A 20,186-nucleotide genomic window follows, 5' to 3' on the forward strand; every position below is an offset into this window, starting at 1 on the left:
CAGACAGGGGTCCGATGGTGATCCAGATTTCAAAGATTTGATCACCGCCAGGGTATCAGTAGTTGTAGGAGGAACAAACTCAGTCATCTTGGCCGATAGACCCCTCAAAGGGGGAGAAAAGTCAGACATGGCATCCGATAGGCTGATGGCAGCAAAACTTGACTGAATAGCAGCTATTTTTTTCCTCAAAGAACATGGACAAACTCTCACACCACGCCTTTTAACCCTTGAAGTTATACCCTTTCCTGTAGAGTATGTTTTTCCAGTTTCTCCGATTGAGCTTCTGTTTAAATAGTTCATTTCTGAACTTCCTTTTGTAAGAAGCTGCCTCTCCCTGTCTGTATGTGCATTGTCTTCTGTGTCATTTTGTATTAAGTTAAGCATAAGGAAATGATAAACCTATTTAAAAATATGCATTTATTGAGTATAAGAACGTTTCCTTCTTTTCTATGAGCAACTACGCCCAAAGGTAGTTAGTTAATTGTCACATATTTTAAAGTATGCAACACTGCACAGCAGACAAAACACTTGGGAAGCTTTCTTAAGACACAATGAAAGCAGATATGCGCAGCACAATTTTTACAGACTTTGAATTCTTTAAATATATAATGTAAACACATGGAAAGGAATGGTGTTGGGGACTCATGTATTTGTGGGATTTGTAGCAGCAGAAATGAGAACCTTGTTCATACACATACTCTGCTTTCTGCACATAAAAAAATGAATGATTGTAAAGCGGTCTTCTGCATTAGCACGTTTCCCAGCACATGGGGCATTCTGTGAGCTAGGTTAGCACTCTGGCCCTCAATTTGAACTCCTTGATGTTTGCATTCAGCTGCCAGGGGAAAAAGATTTAGCAATGGGGGTTGATACTGTAATGAGGCTTGTCTTAAGTACTAGCTATGACTCTTTTGGGTGGATATCGACCACTAGAAGAAAATCAAAATGCAGCATTTTGGTAGCGCACAGCTCTCTGGTTTACAGTTCTCTATGTACACGGTTGTTACTATGATAAGTCTAATAATATAATGAAATGCTCTTTGTCCATGTCTATAGCATTCAGTTTATACAATCACTTCAGTTTGAGTATAGGACACTAGCAAGAACTTCATATGTCTTTTAGTACAATAGAATGGGTTCTTCGAGAGGTTTGCTAAGAGGACTAGGATTTCATGACATTTCCTTATAGTTAACAGATAATTGGGAGGTCTTTTAGTAAGAATGATACCTTGTTATTCTACTGTAGAATGTGTTTTACTTTCCATGTATTAGCGAAGAACAATATTTTGGCCACCAAGGCACGCTCTGTTACAAACTTGCCCTTTTAGGCAATATGTTTAAATTGTTAAAATGATTCCTTCTGACCTTGTGTCTTTGCTGAGCCAAGGTCCCTTCAGGCAATATGTTTAAATTGTTAAAATGATTCCTTCTGACCTTGTGTCTTTGCTGAGCCAAGGTCCCTTCAGATGTATTTCTAGTCACTAGAACCAGTAAGTAGGGATTACTTGACCCTCAGTTGTTTCTTCATTGTCCTTTGACTGTCAGTCAGTGATTACACAATAAAGAACGTTACAGTTGTGGGACAACCCTCCTCCTCCCCTCCCACACTTCATGCAGTCTTTCATATCATGCTCATAACATGTCCCTAGTGCCCTCCATATATCTAAGATGATCTTGCGAGTTACTGTAAAATCAGTTGTCTGATTTGCAAAGTAAGAGGTTTGTTGTTACTGTAGTTCTGTCCAAAGGCTCAAAGTGGAGCCCGTATTCTTTTGCTTGAGTGATCAATCTTCCTGGCGTTTGTTATATTCTGCCTAATCAGGTTGGGTCTGCCCTTACTTTTTTCATCTAAATGAGGCCTTGTTTTGTTCTGTGTTGTCCTTTGGTAGATTAGTGCACACATTTAGGTAAATGGGTTGAACTTCAACAGACTGATGCCCTTTTTCCAAGGTTTTAAACAAAATGTGTTGGTGTAGAGATTTAGATATTCTTCTCTATCTAAATGCTGCAGGACATCGTTCATTTACCCTGTATTGATTTCTCTTTGGTGGTACAAAATTAACATGTTTCCCTTTTTTCCCTTCCCAGGATGATGTAGTGATGGGGACCTTAACAGTGAGAGAAAATTTGCAGTTCTCAGCAGCACTCCGACTTCCGAGATCCATTCGACAAAAAGAGAAAGATGAACGAATTGACCAGATCCTCAAAGAGCTTGGTTTGACCAAAGTGGCTGATTCCAAGGTAATGAAAGGTCTCATGAATTGTCTCACATTCTGAGTGTCATTAAGCACAAAGTAGGTCTCAGTGCTGTGAGTAGGTTTGGTCTCTCTATGTCAAGGAGAATATTATTAAATAAATGTAACACTGGTTAAGTGCTAGCTCAGATACCATAAACCTCAGTGGACATCGGAGGAAAGGTGATTTTAATTATTTAGATAATTTCTCAATTTAACTTCCAATGGAGTAGTAAGAATGCCTATGACACTAATGCAACAAGAAAATTATGCGACCCTACCTTTAGGTAGTATAACATTGAGATAGTAGGGGTGGTGGCAATGGGCCTTCTGCAGTGCTGAGCCCCATCATGAATGTACCTGCTGTACTCTCGCTAGAGGTCTTGTCTCTGTTCCCGTCAGCATTTATATTGAGACATTTTCCTGTTTCATACGATATAGTGCTATCCATTTCTACATGGATTCATATGACACCTGGGTTCGCCTCTGCATGGATGTGCATATGATTGACACAGGATCTCAATTTTGGCAATGCCTATTGGAAATCCAGATTGGACGTTCAGCCCCTGGCTCAAACTATTTGGGGGGCGGCACGGCCCTTGGACTTATACAATTCTGGCATGCAAAATGTGTAGACTGCCCCGTCCAATCAGGATGTTAAGGAAAAGCTGGGAGTTATGCTGGATTCTGATCTGCTTCTAGCACCCCTACTAACGGTAGTAGCATCCACATACTTTTTCAAGCTTGAGCTGTTAATCCTGTCCTGTATTACTGAGCCCGGAAGGTGAGCTTCAATAGGGAAGTCACCTTTAAAGGACAAATGATGGACACACACAAGAGGGGCTGCTCTTTTGTTCTTGTAGACAAGTTGGCGTCTGAGAAAGAGAAGGGTTAAAAATTGCCAAAACAGTTATCCTGTGGGCGTGAAGCGCTCAGGTAGCCACGCCTCTAGGGTGGCCTAACAAGCTCCACACTCCAAGAGAAGGGTTTTGCCATCTTGAGGGTGTGCAGAATATTGTACTCTGGGATAGCCAGGTGCTACACATTGCAGGAAATCAGACAGCAGGGGCCAAGTTGTGGGCATAAAAGTGGCACCCCTTGCACCCGAATCTCAGAACACATCTGCAGTGGTAGGAGGACCAAAGAAGGATTGCCTGCTGTTCCCTGGACCTGGCAAAGAGAGTCTGCACCAAAGGCTGGACTGCCCCTGGTGATTCTTGTGCTAGAAAAGAGAGGGCTATGCATGTGGTGCCCTGCTCGAGCCACAGACAGAAGACGTAAACTTCAAGAGTCAGTTGGCTGACTTCCTGTCACAGATTTGTTGAGTTGGTAGCCACAATCGCTTGATCATCAATGATTGCTGAAGCACAGCCTGGGAGACCAAGTCCTGATACTCAAACAGTTGTACCTGGGTCTGGTGGACCTGAAAGAGTAATCGCCCAAGTCGGACACTAACCACAGTTAAAGGGAACCACTGGTTTCGGTTTCAACGTAACTGGAGACTAGTAGACCAATGGCAACTGCTTTTTGGCTGGACTTCGAGGGACATCGAACTCTGTGGCCAAAGTCGCCCCACTCTGTTGTTGAACCGAGGTGGCCCAGGAAGATCCCATCAACCGGTTCAGCATCCACAGAATATTCTGTAACCATTGCATAAGGGCCACTACATTGATGTCTATGGTAGTTTGCCCGTAGAGCCAGGAACTGGACTGGAGACTGCTTTGATTGCAAGGTAACACTTCTGGTAAGGCTTGCTGGCCCCTGTGACTAACTCCCTGCAAGAATTGGTCACCCAAAGCGGGCAGTAATAACCAAACACCACTTTACAAACGTTTTCAAAGTAACCCCTAACTGCTATAGTTGCCAGTGCTAGTTTGTGATTGGAGTGAGAACATACCCCCAGATGCATCAAGCATCCATTTTGCGATTCCTTATTAGCGAAAAATAAGGAATCGCTAATAAGGAATAGCAACGTGGTATGCAAGAAGAAATCACTTTAAAAACATCAATTTCTTAAAATTCCTTAATTGCGATTCGCAAATTGCGAGTCGCAATTAAGGAATACCTCCCCATTCATTCCTATGGGCCTAGAGGGCCTAGAGGCCCATAGGAATGAATGGGAAGAATTTTCAATTTGCGAATCGCAATTAGCGAATCGCAAAATGAGAATGCGATTTCAAGGGTGCAGGGGCGTCCAAAGGACACCCTGTTGCACCCCTGAAATTGATCTGTGCACATATGTTGCGCACACACATGCCCTAAGCGCAACATGAAACTTTGAAAAATGCACTTTTAGTGCATTTTTCAAAGTTTTTGCAAATTACCACGAAGTTGTACTTCATGGTAATTTGCGAGCCCTATTAGCGAAATCGCTATTTTTCAAACTTTAATGCATTGCATTTAAGGAATCTCAATGGAGTGTAAGGAGGTGTCAGAATCTGTGCCTAGGTGTCTGATGGTGTACATAGGTGTCCCATAGTGTGTGTTGGTGTATAATGTTAGTTGTGAGGCCATATGGTAGTGAATGTGTGCGCCTTTGATAGTAGGTGTGTGGGCATGTAATGGCAGCTTAGTTTGTGTCTGAAGGAGTGCATGTGGGCGTCTCAAAGGTGTCTGGGTGTTTTCTTTGAGTGTATTGGTGATACTGAATAGATACACGAGTGCCTAATAGTATGCATGTGTGTTTCATTGTGTGAGATAAATAAAATTGGAATGGAGGTCTTTGTCCACCATAAGAAATAGTGTTATTAGTTGTGCAGGATGTGAGACCTGCACAAGAAATATACCCACAATTGTCTCCTTACCGGGAACCAACCACCCCATTGTAGCACTGGACTCTCTCAGGGTAGCGAAGCAGAGCAGTCCCAGGTCTACTCAAGGAAGGTGGTGTGAGCTAGAAATTGTCATTTGCTGACATGCAATAATTACACTCAATAAATTCTTGTCCAGTCAGTGATTCTTCTTTGAAAAAAGAAAGTACATTTATTACACACACAAACACACTATGTATTACAATGCATTAATTTATAAAACATATGCATCAGGTAGATGGGAATACCTTTGGTGACATACTGATCACATTTGACCCCCTAATGGATACTGACCCCCAAAATCACAGTATTTCCCCCCTGCTTGTACCACTTCATGGAGCCCCCGCAGCACATAAAGTTTGCGTTGGTAGTGCCCCTGTCCCTCCTTGGGACACCTCAAGGACGGAAAAAAAATTCAATGTAAGTAAGCCCTGCAGGGCATTATAGGGTGCACTCTTAGAGGAACATTGAATATTCAAATAGTGAGTTATCCTGTGTCGCGGATCAGTTAAGCAGCTTCATGTTGTGTTTCTTCTTCTTTTTGCTTTTAGAAAAAAATGGATACCCTGATCCCACCCAAGACACCAAGAGTCATGTATCTTAGTGGAGCAGTGTGGGAAGCCCACTCACGCACCACCCAGTGTGCTCACTGGCCTCATTCCAACATTGTTGCGGGAGCCAGCAGAGGCTTGTCCTGCTCTCACCAGGTGGGATCAGCCTTCGGATGTAGCCCTTGCCTCTGGCGGTAACTGCCTTAGCTCTCTTGGGTCCCAGGAATAGGGTCTTAGGACGCAGTCTTGGTCTTCAGGCCCCTGGGATGGGGTCCCCAAGCCTTGTAGGACTCTGGGGAGGCAGCCCAATGCACAACCCCCTCATTGGACATAAATAATTGGTGAAACTTGCAAGAAAACCCAGGCACTGGCCCACCGCCCTCCCCGGGGGTACTTATAAAAAAGGCATCAGAGCCCCATGCGCTCTGGCTTCGAGGAATGAAGGAAAAATATTTATTAAGTGCAAACTAATGCCCAGAGGCTTCTAGGAGGAGGGTTCAAAAGGGAAAATCTTTAAATGGTGAATAACTTGTGTCCCTAAGGGCCGATTTTAATGATGTTGGGTTTATTTTACTCCTGTTGGGGAGATTCCGCTACCAGAAGCATTTTCGGTGTGCATCATGGTATCTAAAGGGGAACACCTGCCAAGGAGCTGGTTTTACTAGCTCCTTGTGCCAGCCTTCTACTCTGCCTGCATTCCCCAGGTTCCATAGCCTCCTAGAGTTCTTGCAGGGCACCCGGGGTAGCAGTGGAGTCCAGGTCTATCTCCAACTAGTTCTCAGGTGTTGTAAGGGCGGCAGAGTCACGGAATTTTAAGAGACACAACTCGTCCTGCAGATCAGCTGTAGACAGAGTTCTTAGTCCATCAGAGGCTTTGAACTTCTAGCTTTCCAAGGTTTTGCCACCGCCCAGGTTTAGGGTCTTGCTCTCTTTTAGGTTTCTTGTGGATGCCATTTTTATGCCCAATGCCACCCTGTGGGTGGAGGACACCCCTCTGTTGAACTTTAAAACTGGTTCTGGTCAGTTTTCTTCCTTTCTCCTAGGTTTGGCTCAAGCCTAGCTATGAAACGGAGGCAAGGACAAGTCTGGTGTCTGGGTTCTTGTATGTTGGAGGCAGGGTCATTTGAAGTGTAATCAGTTCAGGGCAAGGTTTCTCCCCAGACATCATGTTAGGAACATCCATTTCCCTCTACACCCATGCCTCTTCGTCTCCTGTCTGGCTCCAATACACATATCCCAGTGGGAGAGCTAGAACCCGCAAAGGTAGCTGGCCACTCACAGAAAGGCCTCAGAAACCTAAGGGAGTAATATGCCAACTTTTTAAAAGTTCTTCTCAGAAATTAGGTAACCCAATCTACCCTTGACGGCTTGGGTAAGACTTAATGTCAGGTGCAGGTGCCCACTTTGTTTGACTTCTAACAAATATCTCGGAGAACCTAAACCAGTGGCCTCAATCAAATGAATTGTTGAACTTAATTCGAAAAAATTCTAAAAGACAAAATGTAACTAACACATTAAAGTAAAAGAAAACAAAATATGACAAAGGGTTGTATTCTTTTTCTAAACAAATGTATATAAATAAATAACTTGAGGGTACAAAAGACAATTCACATATACAAAAATGAATGAGAAAATTAGTCTTTACAATAATCTCATCTCATTTGTCATTTTCGTAGTGTTAAATCTCGCCCAATCCAGGCTGTTCAAAAACCTTTGCTCAATCCCACGTCATATCTCTCAAGCCCAAATTCGTTTGGAGTTTGGTCTTACTAACCAGCTCCCGGCAAGACAAGGAGCACTCGTCAAATATTATTGGCGCATGAGGGACGCAGCAGACGAATCCTTGGCGCACCTTTGCTGGTCAGAAGTTGAAAAACAGGCCGGGCTTCCGGGCTCAATATATAAGACCTTGAGGCAAGCTCTCAAAGCATTAAAACTGGAAGAATCCTGGCTTTTGCCCATGACTTATTCTGCTTTCAAGCTGATAACCAAGAAAGCAGTCAAACAAGCATCATTACTCATGGATAAAGCAGCAATGGCTGGCAAAAACCATGCCTGGATCGTTTTGCCGTCCTATACCCACTTAAAACCTCAGGAATATTTGAAAGAATGCTTTAGGGACCACTACAAAAGGAAACTAAGCCTGTTAAGGCTGGGCTGCTTTTCGACCAAAGATCTCACTCCAAGATGGCTACGGCTGTGGGAAACTCCCGACTGCCGCCTCTGTGGCAACGGCGCAGAGTCTTTACTGCACCTTATATGCTTATGCCCGGCACTTCAGAATCTTAGAAAAACGCTTCTTCAATCACTTCTAAGTGAAGCCCAGGTGAGAACCTGTAGGGCGGCAGTGATAAGATGCCTAAGTGGAACTTGGATAGAACTCTCATGTAAAACCATACATTTTTTGAATCTCGCTGCCATAGAGCTGGAAAACAGGGCAGCAATCAAAGAGGTCTCCGAACAATAGGCCAGGCCTTGGCCGGCCACGGACTCCTCCACTCTTTTCCCCTCCTCTCCAAACGGTCGCCTTTTTGTATTACGAGTTAAGAATTAACGTGCCCCCTGTGTGAACTCCCATTATTCTACCATACCTTTTCACCTCTCCCCTTTTTATGAGTTAAAAATAATGTGCATCCAGAACGAACACACAAGATTCCTTTTATTCTTTTTCCTTTAGACCTTTCCCCGCTAATTTTGCAAATTTTATGATATCAGTTTTTAAGTTGATTCAAAGTTGATTTTGTGTTGTTTTTATGATGAAAATGTTGCTTGCATGGTGGTAAGTCCACCCTTTTATGATTTTTTTTTAAATCAAATAAAGTATTATCTATAAAACAAAATTGTAACAACCCATTCCGTAAATTTGAAGAAATTGTCATTGAACATATGATGATCAACTCCTATATAACAATGATAGAGAAAGTGGGCTATAGTTGTCGATGTTTCGGTCTTATCTTGTATCAATCAGGAAGACCATCTTCAGGACCAAAAATACATGTGTACACTGAAGACTCTTAGAGTATGAATAATTATGAGCTCCTACATATTTGGCTCAAATTGACAAACTCAGTTTTGACTGGATGAAGTGAATTATCCTCTAGTATTGTTATTGATGAAGCAATATATTTATCTGTATCGATAAGTCGTATTTATGACAATGAGCAACATTTTTAACAGTCCATTTGGCCGTCATCGATCTGAATAAAGCAGGAACATTGCAACTAAAATGAGTGGAATATTTTTCTAGCTACTACCAATCTGAATTTAGGATTTAATAAATATAACATAGCCCAATGGTAGCTGCCAGCCTTGCCACAGTGAAAAGTGTTTAACTATAAGCCTGCTCTCTTTATGGGCAATAAGGACTACTTTTGGGTGACTTATTATTAATTAAAAGAGAGGCTAAGACCTGTCAAACGGGATATTTTGACAGGTCAAATTTGCAGTTTATAACTGCCACAGGCAGGTTACCCTAGCTGCATCGCAGCGGCCTTATCTTATAAGGCAGACACTGGCGGTGAACATGTGCAGTCCAATTTACCATAACATTACAGTGAGGGAGTATCAGATAGTGAGATAGTGAGCCTTGAACAGGTGTTCAAAAAGCAGAAAATCCTGGTGTACTAAATGGGCAGAACGCATTTGCAACATCCACCCTTGCACAGTGTAGGGCCCATTTCTGTCATTAACCCTGCACCTGCCTTAATATTGGCAGGGGTGGTTAAATGTTTTCTCCACACACACCTTGGATAAGGCCTGGAATGCTGTGCATTTCCCCTGCCTTGCTCAAGAATGTGTTGGCATTTTCATAACTTACTATTCCTGCTTTTCCCAAAGACAGGAACTTGATTTTATTTTTGTCTCTTGTTGCCCAGGGCAAGATCTTTGCATTTTCAACCTTCTACCCAAGGGGTCGGAGGAGGGTTTTCAACCCCTGCCTCTTCTTGCATCTTGCAGTTCTAGCATGATATCTCTCCCCATGTCTAATAGACTAGACCGAAAGAGAAAAAACATTTTGCAGGTGATGTTAAGACAACATTGTCATTAATAACAGCTACAGATGCGCCACACACTCCTCCCATATGTACAGTCAGAGGAATATATCCGAATTCTCCCCCATGGAGGCAAAACATCTGCTTACAGACATGAAGACCCACAAACGGTCTTAGATTTATAAAATGTTTTTGCGCAACATGCCGTACCCCATGGAGGGGGTGAAGAAGGGATGGGAGGGGTTCTAGGATTCATTAGATGACGATGATTGGCAGAAGGCATTGGACGCACCTAGAGAGTCATTAATAGCCTCCCAATTTTGACTGATGCAGCTGAAGTTGCTTCATCCCATTTGCCACACTAGAGCACAGCTGCTATCCCATAAGTTTTGGCACTGCCCCACGGTCTCTCACTTTTGGAACAGGGTTCTCGGGCGATAGGAAGACATGCTGGGCTGGCATAGCCCCAGGAAACCCAAACTCATTCTCCTACATATCACTGACTACTTAGGGAGGAATCAATACCAGAAGGCTTTACTTTGGCTGGGATTGATTGTTGCCAAGAGGGACCTTGCGAGAGCCTGGAAGGATTACTGCATGGGGTGGGAGTGCCAGATTTACCTAGCGAGGGGGTGTCCACAGAAGCATCGTAAAATATGGAAGGACTGGGCCGTGTTCAGGGGCGTTCGTCTGGAGCCCTACCCAGACAAACCGGGGTCGAATGTGGGAAATGCTTGCCGCCGTAACCGTGACACTATTGGGCTATACACGAGTTGCGAGCAAGACCTGCTACGTAAGTCAATATTATTACGACATATTTCATTCCAGGGTTCTTTAACCGAGCTGTTGTTACGCATGTGTCCTGTGCGGCGTATGTTACTAAAAAAACATAATCGTGAACCTACAGTAAGGCCTCTCTGGGCAACGTGGTTCCAGGGATTGCGTCACGTGCGCCGACCCAGCCTCACGTGAATCCGGCGCATTTTCGTGTTTTCCAGACACACAATGGCTCTGTCGGGTCCTCTGTTTCTGCCCTTCCCACAGCCGTCTAAACACAGTGGCACGACTCCTCACAGTGTACTGTGGAGAGGTGGTCGAGCGGGCGCAGGGTGTGTTTGCAGAATAGACCGAGGAGAAAAGACAGAATTGGAAGGAAAGCAGAGCATGGTTGGCACACAACTAGTGTGATTGTGATGGGTGATTTACTGCCCCGCAAGTGAGCGGCTGTGTAACTCTTCTGCAAGCGGTCTTGTTTAGTCTCACCAGGGGCGGCTCTAGGCTGATGGTGGCCCTGGGCAGGGAGCGTAGGTAAGGGGCCCCGGAAGAGGGGGTCCGGGCGGGGCGGAGCGCGGAGGCCAGTGAAGAGGGGGGCATCAGGGTGTTTAGAAGTGGAACAGAGCCGGAGGCCGCAAAATCCCTGCCAGGGGCCACCACGCAAATATGTATCCATCCTCAGAGGATTAATATATTAAGGATATATATTGGCGTGGTGGCCCCTGGGGTTTGGTGGCCCTGTGCAGGTGCACAACTTGCACATGCCTAAAGCCGGCCCTGGTCTCACCTTTCCTCTGGTCGCTTTTGTTGGTTTCTTTCATTAATGTTCACCAGCATTCGCTGCAGCGCTTTGAGACCACTCCGGGTGACATGTGCGCTCGATAAAACTCTATGACGCACAGCCTTACAGCGCTTAGGGTTGCCACTTGGATGGCATGACTGGCATTTAGTGTCCCCGCCAGTATAACAAACATAAAAACCACAGAAAGCCGGTATTTTCATATTTCCACCTCTTATCAGGACATACTTCAAACCATAAATGTAAGAAAGCTCTTTAAATCGTGCTCTACAGCTGCCTTGACGATAATCCATCACTGATAGGTAAAGTAAACAAAGACTTTAAAGTCATGTTAAAAATTAATAGGGCTGATTTTATATGAAGTTCTATTTAAGTATGACGTCTGAGCCTTGCAGACTCACAAACCCTGAAGGAATGGCCGGTATTTTTCTTTTGGAAAGGTGGCAACCCGAAGTCTGCTGTACTGTATTTTGCCTTTTTCTACTGAAAGAAACACATTAGGCCATCATCACCCTCATGTTTTTGCTCCTCGCTGCTCCCACCGCACTTGTGAGCTTTTGAATTAAAGCAGCATCTAGCCTCTTAGTGAGTAGATGGGGAGCCTGCTGCCGCTCGGCCACGCTGGGTTGCTGGCATGCTGGCATGACCATTGTTTTGCTCTGTTTGGCAAATATGCCTTTGTAGGTTTACAGATGCTCAGCTGCGTTCAGCCTCTTGGCACTATGTTCAGCCTCTTGAAGCTACTTTGGGCCCTTCTTCTCTGGACGTATACCTGGACTGAAGTTCCATGTCGGAGCCCATCCGGCCAAAATCAGGGCACAAGTCCTAAAAAAAAAAAGAAGTGGGGGGACCCTCCAAGTTAGGTAGTGTTACAGGAAGTGACATCACGGCGCGTGACATCAAGGCGCGTGACTTCACTGGAAACGACATCACAAGATAGGGAAACATGAAATGAATTTGAGCAGTGGACATGTAAGTCTGTTAGTTGAATTGAAAAGGCATACCAGGGGATAGAAGAGGGAAAGGTCTAGGAAGTTTTGTTTGGGAGTTCACTAGCTGTAGGAGGGAGTTAGACGATACCAAGGCACCTGCTTGGAAGCCCTTCTGTTATTTTAAACAGCTGAACCTGCAGCAATTCAAGAGAAAGGCCACACTTGATGGGTGTCACCTGTAAAACACGCACTTCACATTGCACATACACACTATCTACATAACCTACCTATGTGGCACATGGAAGGCTGTGGAAATACCTTTACATTCACTGTAGCTGCTCTTGCAAGAATATGATATGGTATATTAGATTCTATGGCAAGGCAACAATTCCAGCCACTGCCATACCGTTTTCAAAGCCATGTTCATTGAGAGGCACCCACACAAGATGTTTATTTTTGTGGGAGCTACCACCATTTAGCAACTGCACTACAAATCTAACAACGTGGACCAGAGAAGCATGTACATTCCAGGCTTCCTGGCATCAACACCAAACATGAAATCAGTCTATGGGGCTTCTCTGTAAAACAGGCAGGCTGAATTGTCAGTAGTGCTTCTCTGCTTCACGCACCAATGCTGCCCTCTTCACTTTGTAAAATGGAAGGGACTCCAGTATGTGTACAGAAATGAGCACAGAACATCACAACATGCATGCGCTACTCATGGAAAATTCAGGATAGGCCTGCGTTATCTGAGTCTTTCATTCTGACACCAGCAGAATTTAACTCAAGATAGAATATAAACACCACACGCTCCATCCATTGCTTCATAGCAGTTAACCTGCGGCTGCCGCCTTAGAGGCGGCCGGCAGGCCGTATTCTGCTGAGGGGGAGTGCAGGGACCCAACCCCGGCTCGCATCCTTACCTGGTACCACAGGCACAAATAGAGACAAATTATGGGGTCTTTTAAAGACCTGTGAAGTACTGGGTGTGCCTGCAATTAGACAGACGCCAGACTAGCCAGCCTAAAGCAGCTCAAAACAGTCTTTGTTTGTGTGTGCCCGGGAAGCTATCTCAGCCCGGGCTGACACACACAACAGGGGATCTGAAGCCCTTTGAGCCCTAGGAGCTCTCCTGGTGCTTGGTTGGTCGAGTATCCAGATTTTGATGAGTAGGGTGGACGGCGTCCACCTTGTAAAATAAGTGGGGGGACTCCATCCACCCGTGTGATACCCTGACTCATGCCCTGGCCACAATGTACTTCACCTGATACTGTGCACCAAGATGGGTTCCAGGGGACACACCGGCGGTAGCAATACTTCTCCAGTAGTGGGGTGCCTTTCATAGATTCACATGCTTGAATATTCCCCGTCATCGAAGTGGGAGCCCCACGGTAAATAAAATAGCAATAAAACCAATCATATATGCATATCAAAACATAATTACATACATTCTAAAACCATAAATACTCATAAGTACCAAGGTTACCATTAACACATAGGAATACATTAAAAGAAAAAAGCACTTTCATAGCATATCCATGTCATTCTGCTAGTCCGAACTACAGCCAATCAGGCGCAAGCACCCCTCTAGAACCTTCTCCTCAGAGGCTCAGGCCCTCAGATTTTCTACCGCACGTCGTGTGAAGGGAGTCTCCCTGAGCTCTGCTTAGTTTTTTCAATTTCTTTGTGGATTTCTACAGTTTTTGGGATGTCTTCAAGTAAGAAGTCTCTGTTTTGACCATGTGCTTCTTGTGGGAAATTATGTCTCTTCTCAGAGGACCCTCACAAGAAGTGTATTTACTGCCTCTATCCAGTGCATGAGGTAGGCAAATGTAAAAATGTGCAGGACTTTCTCAACCAAGACCCTAAGGACAGGGAAGGACGTCTCCTCCTGTAGTTGCAGAGGCTGGAGGATAAGGATTCACCTCTTTCTGATGCAGAAAGCCTTGCATCAGGTGTGTCTAGAGCCTCTTCTAAGCATAGCAGTGTGCAGGACTTGCCATCTCCATTCCTAAAGATGAGGAAGCTTCAACTTCAGAAGGCTCCTGCTGTGTCTCCACCTCTTCCTGCTACGCCTACGCTCTTGAGATCTGACTCTCAGGCGTCCACGGCTCCTTCTACGCATGTTTCCACTAAAAAACGTGCTAAATCGCCAACGGGAGCGTTGACGGTCTGTCCGATGATGAGATCTGCCGTTTCTAGCTCTCTGACGATGACAGTGACGACGACTTGTGCCAGCGGGTCGTCTATGGCAGCTGCGTCGACGATGGTGTGTGTGAGCTTCAAATCTGTCTCGATTCCGATCTCCTCGTCGGCGTCTATAAAGGGAGTCTCGTCGACGTCAAAATCTTCGTGGACGCCTTCTGTGTAGAGAGCCTCTTCGTCGGCGGGTGCTCATTCGACGACGGCTCCGTCGATGACTGTTTTGTCGGCGGCAGCTAAGCCGGCGGTGGCTTCATCGACGGCAGCTTCGTCGACGGCGGTGGTGTCGACGGCTTCGTCTACGGCTTTGTCGACGGTGGTTGTCCCATCGACGGAGTTACTGTCGTCGACGTCTACCTTCGCATCATTGCCTCTGGTGCCAAATTCATCATTCGGTTCTTGGACTCCTGCTGTTGATCCTCTGCTCCAACATCGACATGTGTCTTTGGATCAACTTCCGATTCCACGTCACTCTCAGCCTCCATCTCCTCTTTTTGCCACAGGTTCGGACCATGACTCTGGTTCGGATAAGGATGAAGATGATAGATTTTGGGCATTTCGAAGCTCTTCGGAGCTGGTCATAAAATGTCAGGACTATGAGGACGATCAGGAAGATCATTACTTCCATGAGGAGGAACCTTCTACTCAGGTTCCCACAGCACAAATACCGCTCTCCCTCATTTCTAATCTCCAATACATGTTGGAGGACTATAACAGACGATTTCCACTGTCTCACCATGGATCTCCGGTGCCTGCAACTACAGCGGCTCCTTCCTCTACTGCACTGCCAGGGCCATCTGCACCATCTATTCAGAATCAGGCAACTGTTTATGAGGATGATGACGTTCGCCCAGATCGGGAAGACGGCGAAGTTGATGATGATGATTGGACCATGGCCGATTGGGACGATTATCAGATCCAGACACCATCGCCGCCCCCTTCGGGTCCAGGGGATTCCCCCCCTGTTGATATAGCTGGTTTTCACCAACTTATGGAACGAGCGGCGCTGTGCTTTAAACTCCCTATGGTTCTGAAGGATGAGGACTGTTTTCTTTATGATTTCAAGAGTCAACCTCTTAAACGGGTCCGTGCAGTGCCTATAATTGACTATCTGGAATGAGGGTGTCAAACTGATGCAGACGCCAAACTCTATTCCGGCGCTTCTTCCTCGTTTGGAAAAGAAATATAGGGAGCCCCAGGGTTCTCCCGCTTGCCTGGTAGTGCAGCCTAAACCCGATTCCGTGATCACCCAGGCCGCACAGCACCGTTCCAGGAATCCGTCTTCTCCTATTACCGCACCTCCTGACCGTGAAGGACGTCGTCTTGATGCCATTGGGCGAACATTTTCTACTATGGCTTCCACCACCGTGAGGGCTGTGAATTCTCTGGCCATTCTGGGTCGCTACGACCGCCAGATGTGGTCGGATGTGTCTTCTTTTATCAACCTCATTCCTGAGCCCTCCAAAGCAGAGGCTTTCAAGATTCTTCAGGAGGGAGAGAGAGCGTCATCAGAGATTATCGACTTCTCTGTGGACATTGCGTGCACTAGTTTTCGTCAGCTTGTGGGGGCAGCTGTTTTATGTCGTCCGGGCTGGCTTCGTTCCACCTCTTTTCGCCAGGAGGTTCAGGCGAAAATCCTCGACATGCCCTATGACGGCGAATTGCTCTTTGGCCAGCATGTGGACGACGCACTTCAAACCATCAAAAAGGACACAGAGACGGCTCGTGCCCTAGGCACTTTGCAGTTTTGCAAACAACCTTTTCATGGTGCACGTGGACGCGGTACCTCCTCTTCTTTTCGCGGCATATCCAACCAGTACCGCTCCTACGGTCAAGGAAATCAGAGATATTCCTCCCAGTCACAGCAGTCCTATCGGCAACAGTCTACCAAGTCGTACAGAGGAAAGTCTTCCTACAGAGGCTCAGCTTCTAAGAAGCAATGACTTGCCTGCCACGCTCAAAGTTGGAGGTCGAATCTCCCTTTTCTTTTCCAATTGGTCTTCAATCACTTCGGACCGTTAGGTGCTGGACATTGTGTCAAAAGGCCATGCTTTGGAGTTTGTCGAGTTCCCTCCAAACACTCCTCCAACTGGTCCACCTCCGGCTCACCTCAAGGAGCTCTTTCAACAAATTTGACTCATGATTCAGAAAGGTGCCGTCGAAGTGGTTCCCCAGTCTCAGAAGGGGATGGGATTCTATTCCCTTTTTTTCCTAGTCCTCAAGAAGTCTAGCGAATGGCAACCGATCCTCGACTTAAGGGCCCTAAACAAGTACCTGAAGGGCCAATCCTTCCGCATGCTCACGCTCGCGTAAATTCTGCGACTTCCTGACCACCATCGATCTCCAGGACGCCTATTTCCACGTGCCAATACTTCCAAGACACCGGAAGTACTTGCGCTTCCGGGTAGGGCGCAGAGATTTTCAGTTCAAGGTTCTGCCTTTCGGCCTTCACTCCGCCTCTCGCGTCTTCACGAAAGTCCTGGCCCCGGTGGTGGCACATTACGTTTGAAGGGCGTTCAAATCTTTCCCTACCTGTACGACTGTCTCATCAAGTCGCAATCTCGTCATCAGGTGTCTCTGGACACTCGATTCTGTCAGACTCTATTCCACTCCCTCGGTCTGTCTATCAACACCGAGAAGTCTCAGTTCGATCCAGCTCCCTGCAGGACCTTTCTAGGCGCCACTCTGAATACTTCGCTGGCTATGGCATTCGTGTCTCACGAACGTCAGCTGCGGATTCTACGCCTAGTGGCTCTCCTCCGTTCAAAAGGGTCCATTTCAGTTCGTGTATTGAAATCTTTTCTCGGGATGGTGTCCTCCTGCATCTCCCTGATCCCAAATTGCAGGCTCCAGAGTCGCCCAATTCAGAAGGAACTGGACAAACAGTGGTGTCAGGTCACCGACTCTTTCAACGATAAAGTCCTGGTGACCGCTCGGATGAGGTCCGCTCTCCACTGGTGGGCTCAACTGTCCCACATCGCTGCCGGTACTTCTTTCCTAACCATTGCTCCAGAGCTCATCCTTACCACGGATGCCTCCCTGGAAGGTTGGGGCGCACATCTTCAGGGGCTATCCATAACGGGCAAGTGGACCCTGTCTCAACGTTCCTGGCACATCAACAGACTGGAACTAATGGCCATTTTCCTTGCGCACAAGACTTTCCGTCTTCTGCTTCAGGGAGAATCAGTGCTTATTCAAACCGACAATCCCACCAGTATGCACTATGTAAACAAACAGGGTGGCACCAAGTCACCGCTCCTCTCTCAGCTGGCACACAGCATCTGGGACTGGGCACTCCGTCACCAAATTACCCTGACAGCGGTTCACCCACCAGGCATCTCCAACATCCTAGCAGATTCCCTCAGCAGGTCCGCGTCCTCGGCCCACGAGTGGGAGTTGCATCAGCCGACTCTGGACTTCATGTTTCAGCTGTGGGGTCGCCCGAACATGGATCTTTTTGTGAGCCCTTTGTACCGGAAATGCCTGTCTTATGCAAGCTGGCTTCCCCATCAATGGTCGTGCGGAAATGCCCTTTTGATGGACTGGTTCAATCTATTCGCCTACGCTTTTCCGCCGATCCCACTGGTTCCTCTAATGTTGTGGAAAATGCGGATACAGCCGTGTCACATTCTCCTGATCGCTCCCAGATGTCCTCGACAAGCGTGGTTCTCGGAACTGCTGCTTCTCTCACAGTGCGAACACATCCTCCTTTGTCCTCGAGTGGATCTCCTCACAATGGACAAGGGTCAGATCTGCCATCCGGACCCTTTCTCTCTAAAATTATCGGCCTGGAACCTGAGCACCTTGAATTTGCCCACTTGAACATTTCGCCAGCATGTAGAGACGTTCTTGCCAATGCAAGAGCTCCGTCCACAGTATAGACTTACAAGCTAAAGTGGAAAAGGTTCTGTCACTGGTGTGCATCTGCCAACATCCATCAAGTGCACCCTTCTACTGCTCAGCTTCTGTCGTTCTTTCTGGCTTAATCAGGACTTTCCCATTCCACTTTGAAAGTCTTCCTAGCGGCAATATCTCGTTTTCGGCAGGATGGGTCTTCCTCTCTCTACTCTTCCAGAGTCAATCAGCAGTTTTTCAAGGAGCTGTTCGGGATGTTTCCGCCCATTCGGCGTCCTCTTCCTACCTGGCGTCTCAATGTTGTTTTGGCGCAATTGATGAAGGCGCCGTTTGAGCCCATCCATAAGGCGGATTTGAAATTTTTGACCTGGAAGGTTGCCCTTCTTCTCGCCTTGACCTCCTCTTGTCGCGTGAGGGATATCTACGCCTTTACCATTCAGCCTCCTTTCCTTCAATTCAAATCTGACTGTGTTGTGCTTCGCACCAACCCGGCATTCATGCCTAAGGTGCCAACTGATTTTCACCTCAATGAACCAGTGTTCTTAAAGTCTTTCTTCGCTAATCCTCAATCTCCGGCGGAGCAATGTTTGCATTCATTAGACGTTAAGAGATGCCTTAAATTCTATATCGACAGGACAGCGCCCTTTCGTAGGTCTGATCAACTGTTCGTTACTTACGGGCGCATGCACAAAGGGCGTTCTGTTACCAAGCCAACTATTGCACGTTGGATTTTCTCAGCAATCTCACTCTGTCATCAGAAGGCCGGCAAGCCTCTTCAATCTACAGTGAGAGCTCATTCCACCAGGGCGATGTCATCCTCTACGGCCCTGTTTGCTGGTGTGCCGATTCATCAAATATGTCGAGCAGCCACTTGGTCCAGCAGACATACTTTCACAAACCGCTACTGTCTTGAGACGATCAACGAAGCTGATACGACAGTGGACCAAGCGGTGCTTCGGAAATCTTTTTAAATAAGGTGAGCCTCTTTCTTTCCCTTCGCCTGTATGGTTTTTACTATTATATGTCTGGCAGCATTATGTCCTTTCCATTGCATGTTTATACTAATGCACTGCTATTTTGTCTTGCGGCCAGCTATTACTGCTCACTATTCTATTCAAGCATGTGAATCTATGAAAGACACCCCAATACTGGAGAAGAACAATTGTTACTTACCTGTAAACGGTGGTTCTCCAGTATTGGTGTCTTTCATAGATTCACATGCGACCCACCCACTTCCCCTAAGAGGCTCGCTTCTCCTCCTAGACTCTTTTGTCACTCTTGTGCTACGAAAATCTGAGGGCCTGAGCCTCTAAGGAGAAGGTTCTAGAGGGGTGTTTGCGCCTGATTGGCTTTAGTTCGGACTAGCATAATGTCATGGATATGCTATGAAAGAGCTTTTTTCTTTTAATGTATTCCTATGTGTTAATGCTAACCTTGGTACTTATGAGTATTTATGGTTTTAGAATGTATGTAATTATGTTTTTATATACATATATGATTGGTTTTATTGCAATTTTATTTACCGTGGGGCTCCCACTTCGACAACGTGGAATATTCAAGCATGTGAATCTATGAAAGACACCAATACTGGAGAACCACCGTTTACAGGTAAATAACAATTGTTCTTGCAAAGAACAGGTTGACCACTAAGGTTAACCATGGCTTTGCATTTTGGTGGGGGTTTGGTACAGGTTCCCCTGTTTCTACTGTCCATGAATGTTTTCTTTCTGCCACTGTTCAAAGCATGTCTGATTCCAGTGTGAACTTTGTTCACGGTAGCAGTTTATGTTGCCTCTATTTATATGGGTATTCATACAGTCTTACCTTCCAGCAGCTGCTAAGATGAATCCCATTGCTGCGTATCCACTTAATTTAGGTGAATGTGACATTTTGTTGCTGCAAACTTGGTTATTTATACTGAGGTATCTCGGAGGTAGTTTCGGGGCTGCTGTCGTACCTCTGCCTTCATTATACACTGGCCTGGGCATAGTTTTCCATGGCCTCTAACCGGTAACACTGATCATGCTTTGTTTTCAT

General features: G+C 46.1%; 1 protein-coding gene across 1 annotated transcript in view; it reads left to right on the top strand.

Moving 5' to 3' along the window:
• LOC144818604 (broad substrate specificity ATP-binding cassette transporter ABCG2-like) overlaps positions 1-20,186 on the top strand; it is a 413,780-nt gene that overhangs the window by 155,021 nt on the left and 238,573 nt on the right. Inside the window, exon 5 of the mRNA XM_078676198.1 lies at positions 2,089-2,241. Coding sequence (XP_078532324.1) covers positions 2,089-2,241 — 153 coding nt within the window. The remainder of the gene's footprint in view (positions 1-2,088; positions 2,242-20,186) is intronic.

This window comes from Lissotriton helveticus, chromosome 2_1, assembly GCF_964261635.1.
Source record: "Lissotriton helveticus chromosome 2_1, aLisHel1.1, whole genome shotgun sequence".
Lineage (NCBI taxonomy): Eukaryota > Metazoa > Chordata > Amphibia > Caudata > Salamandridae > Lissotriton > Lissotriton helveticus.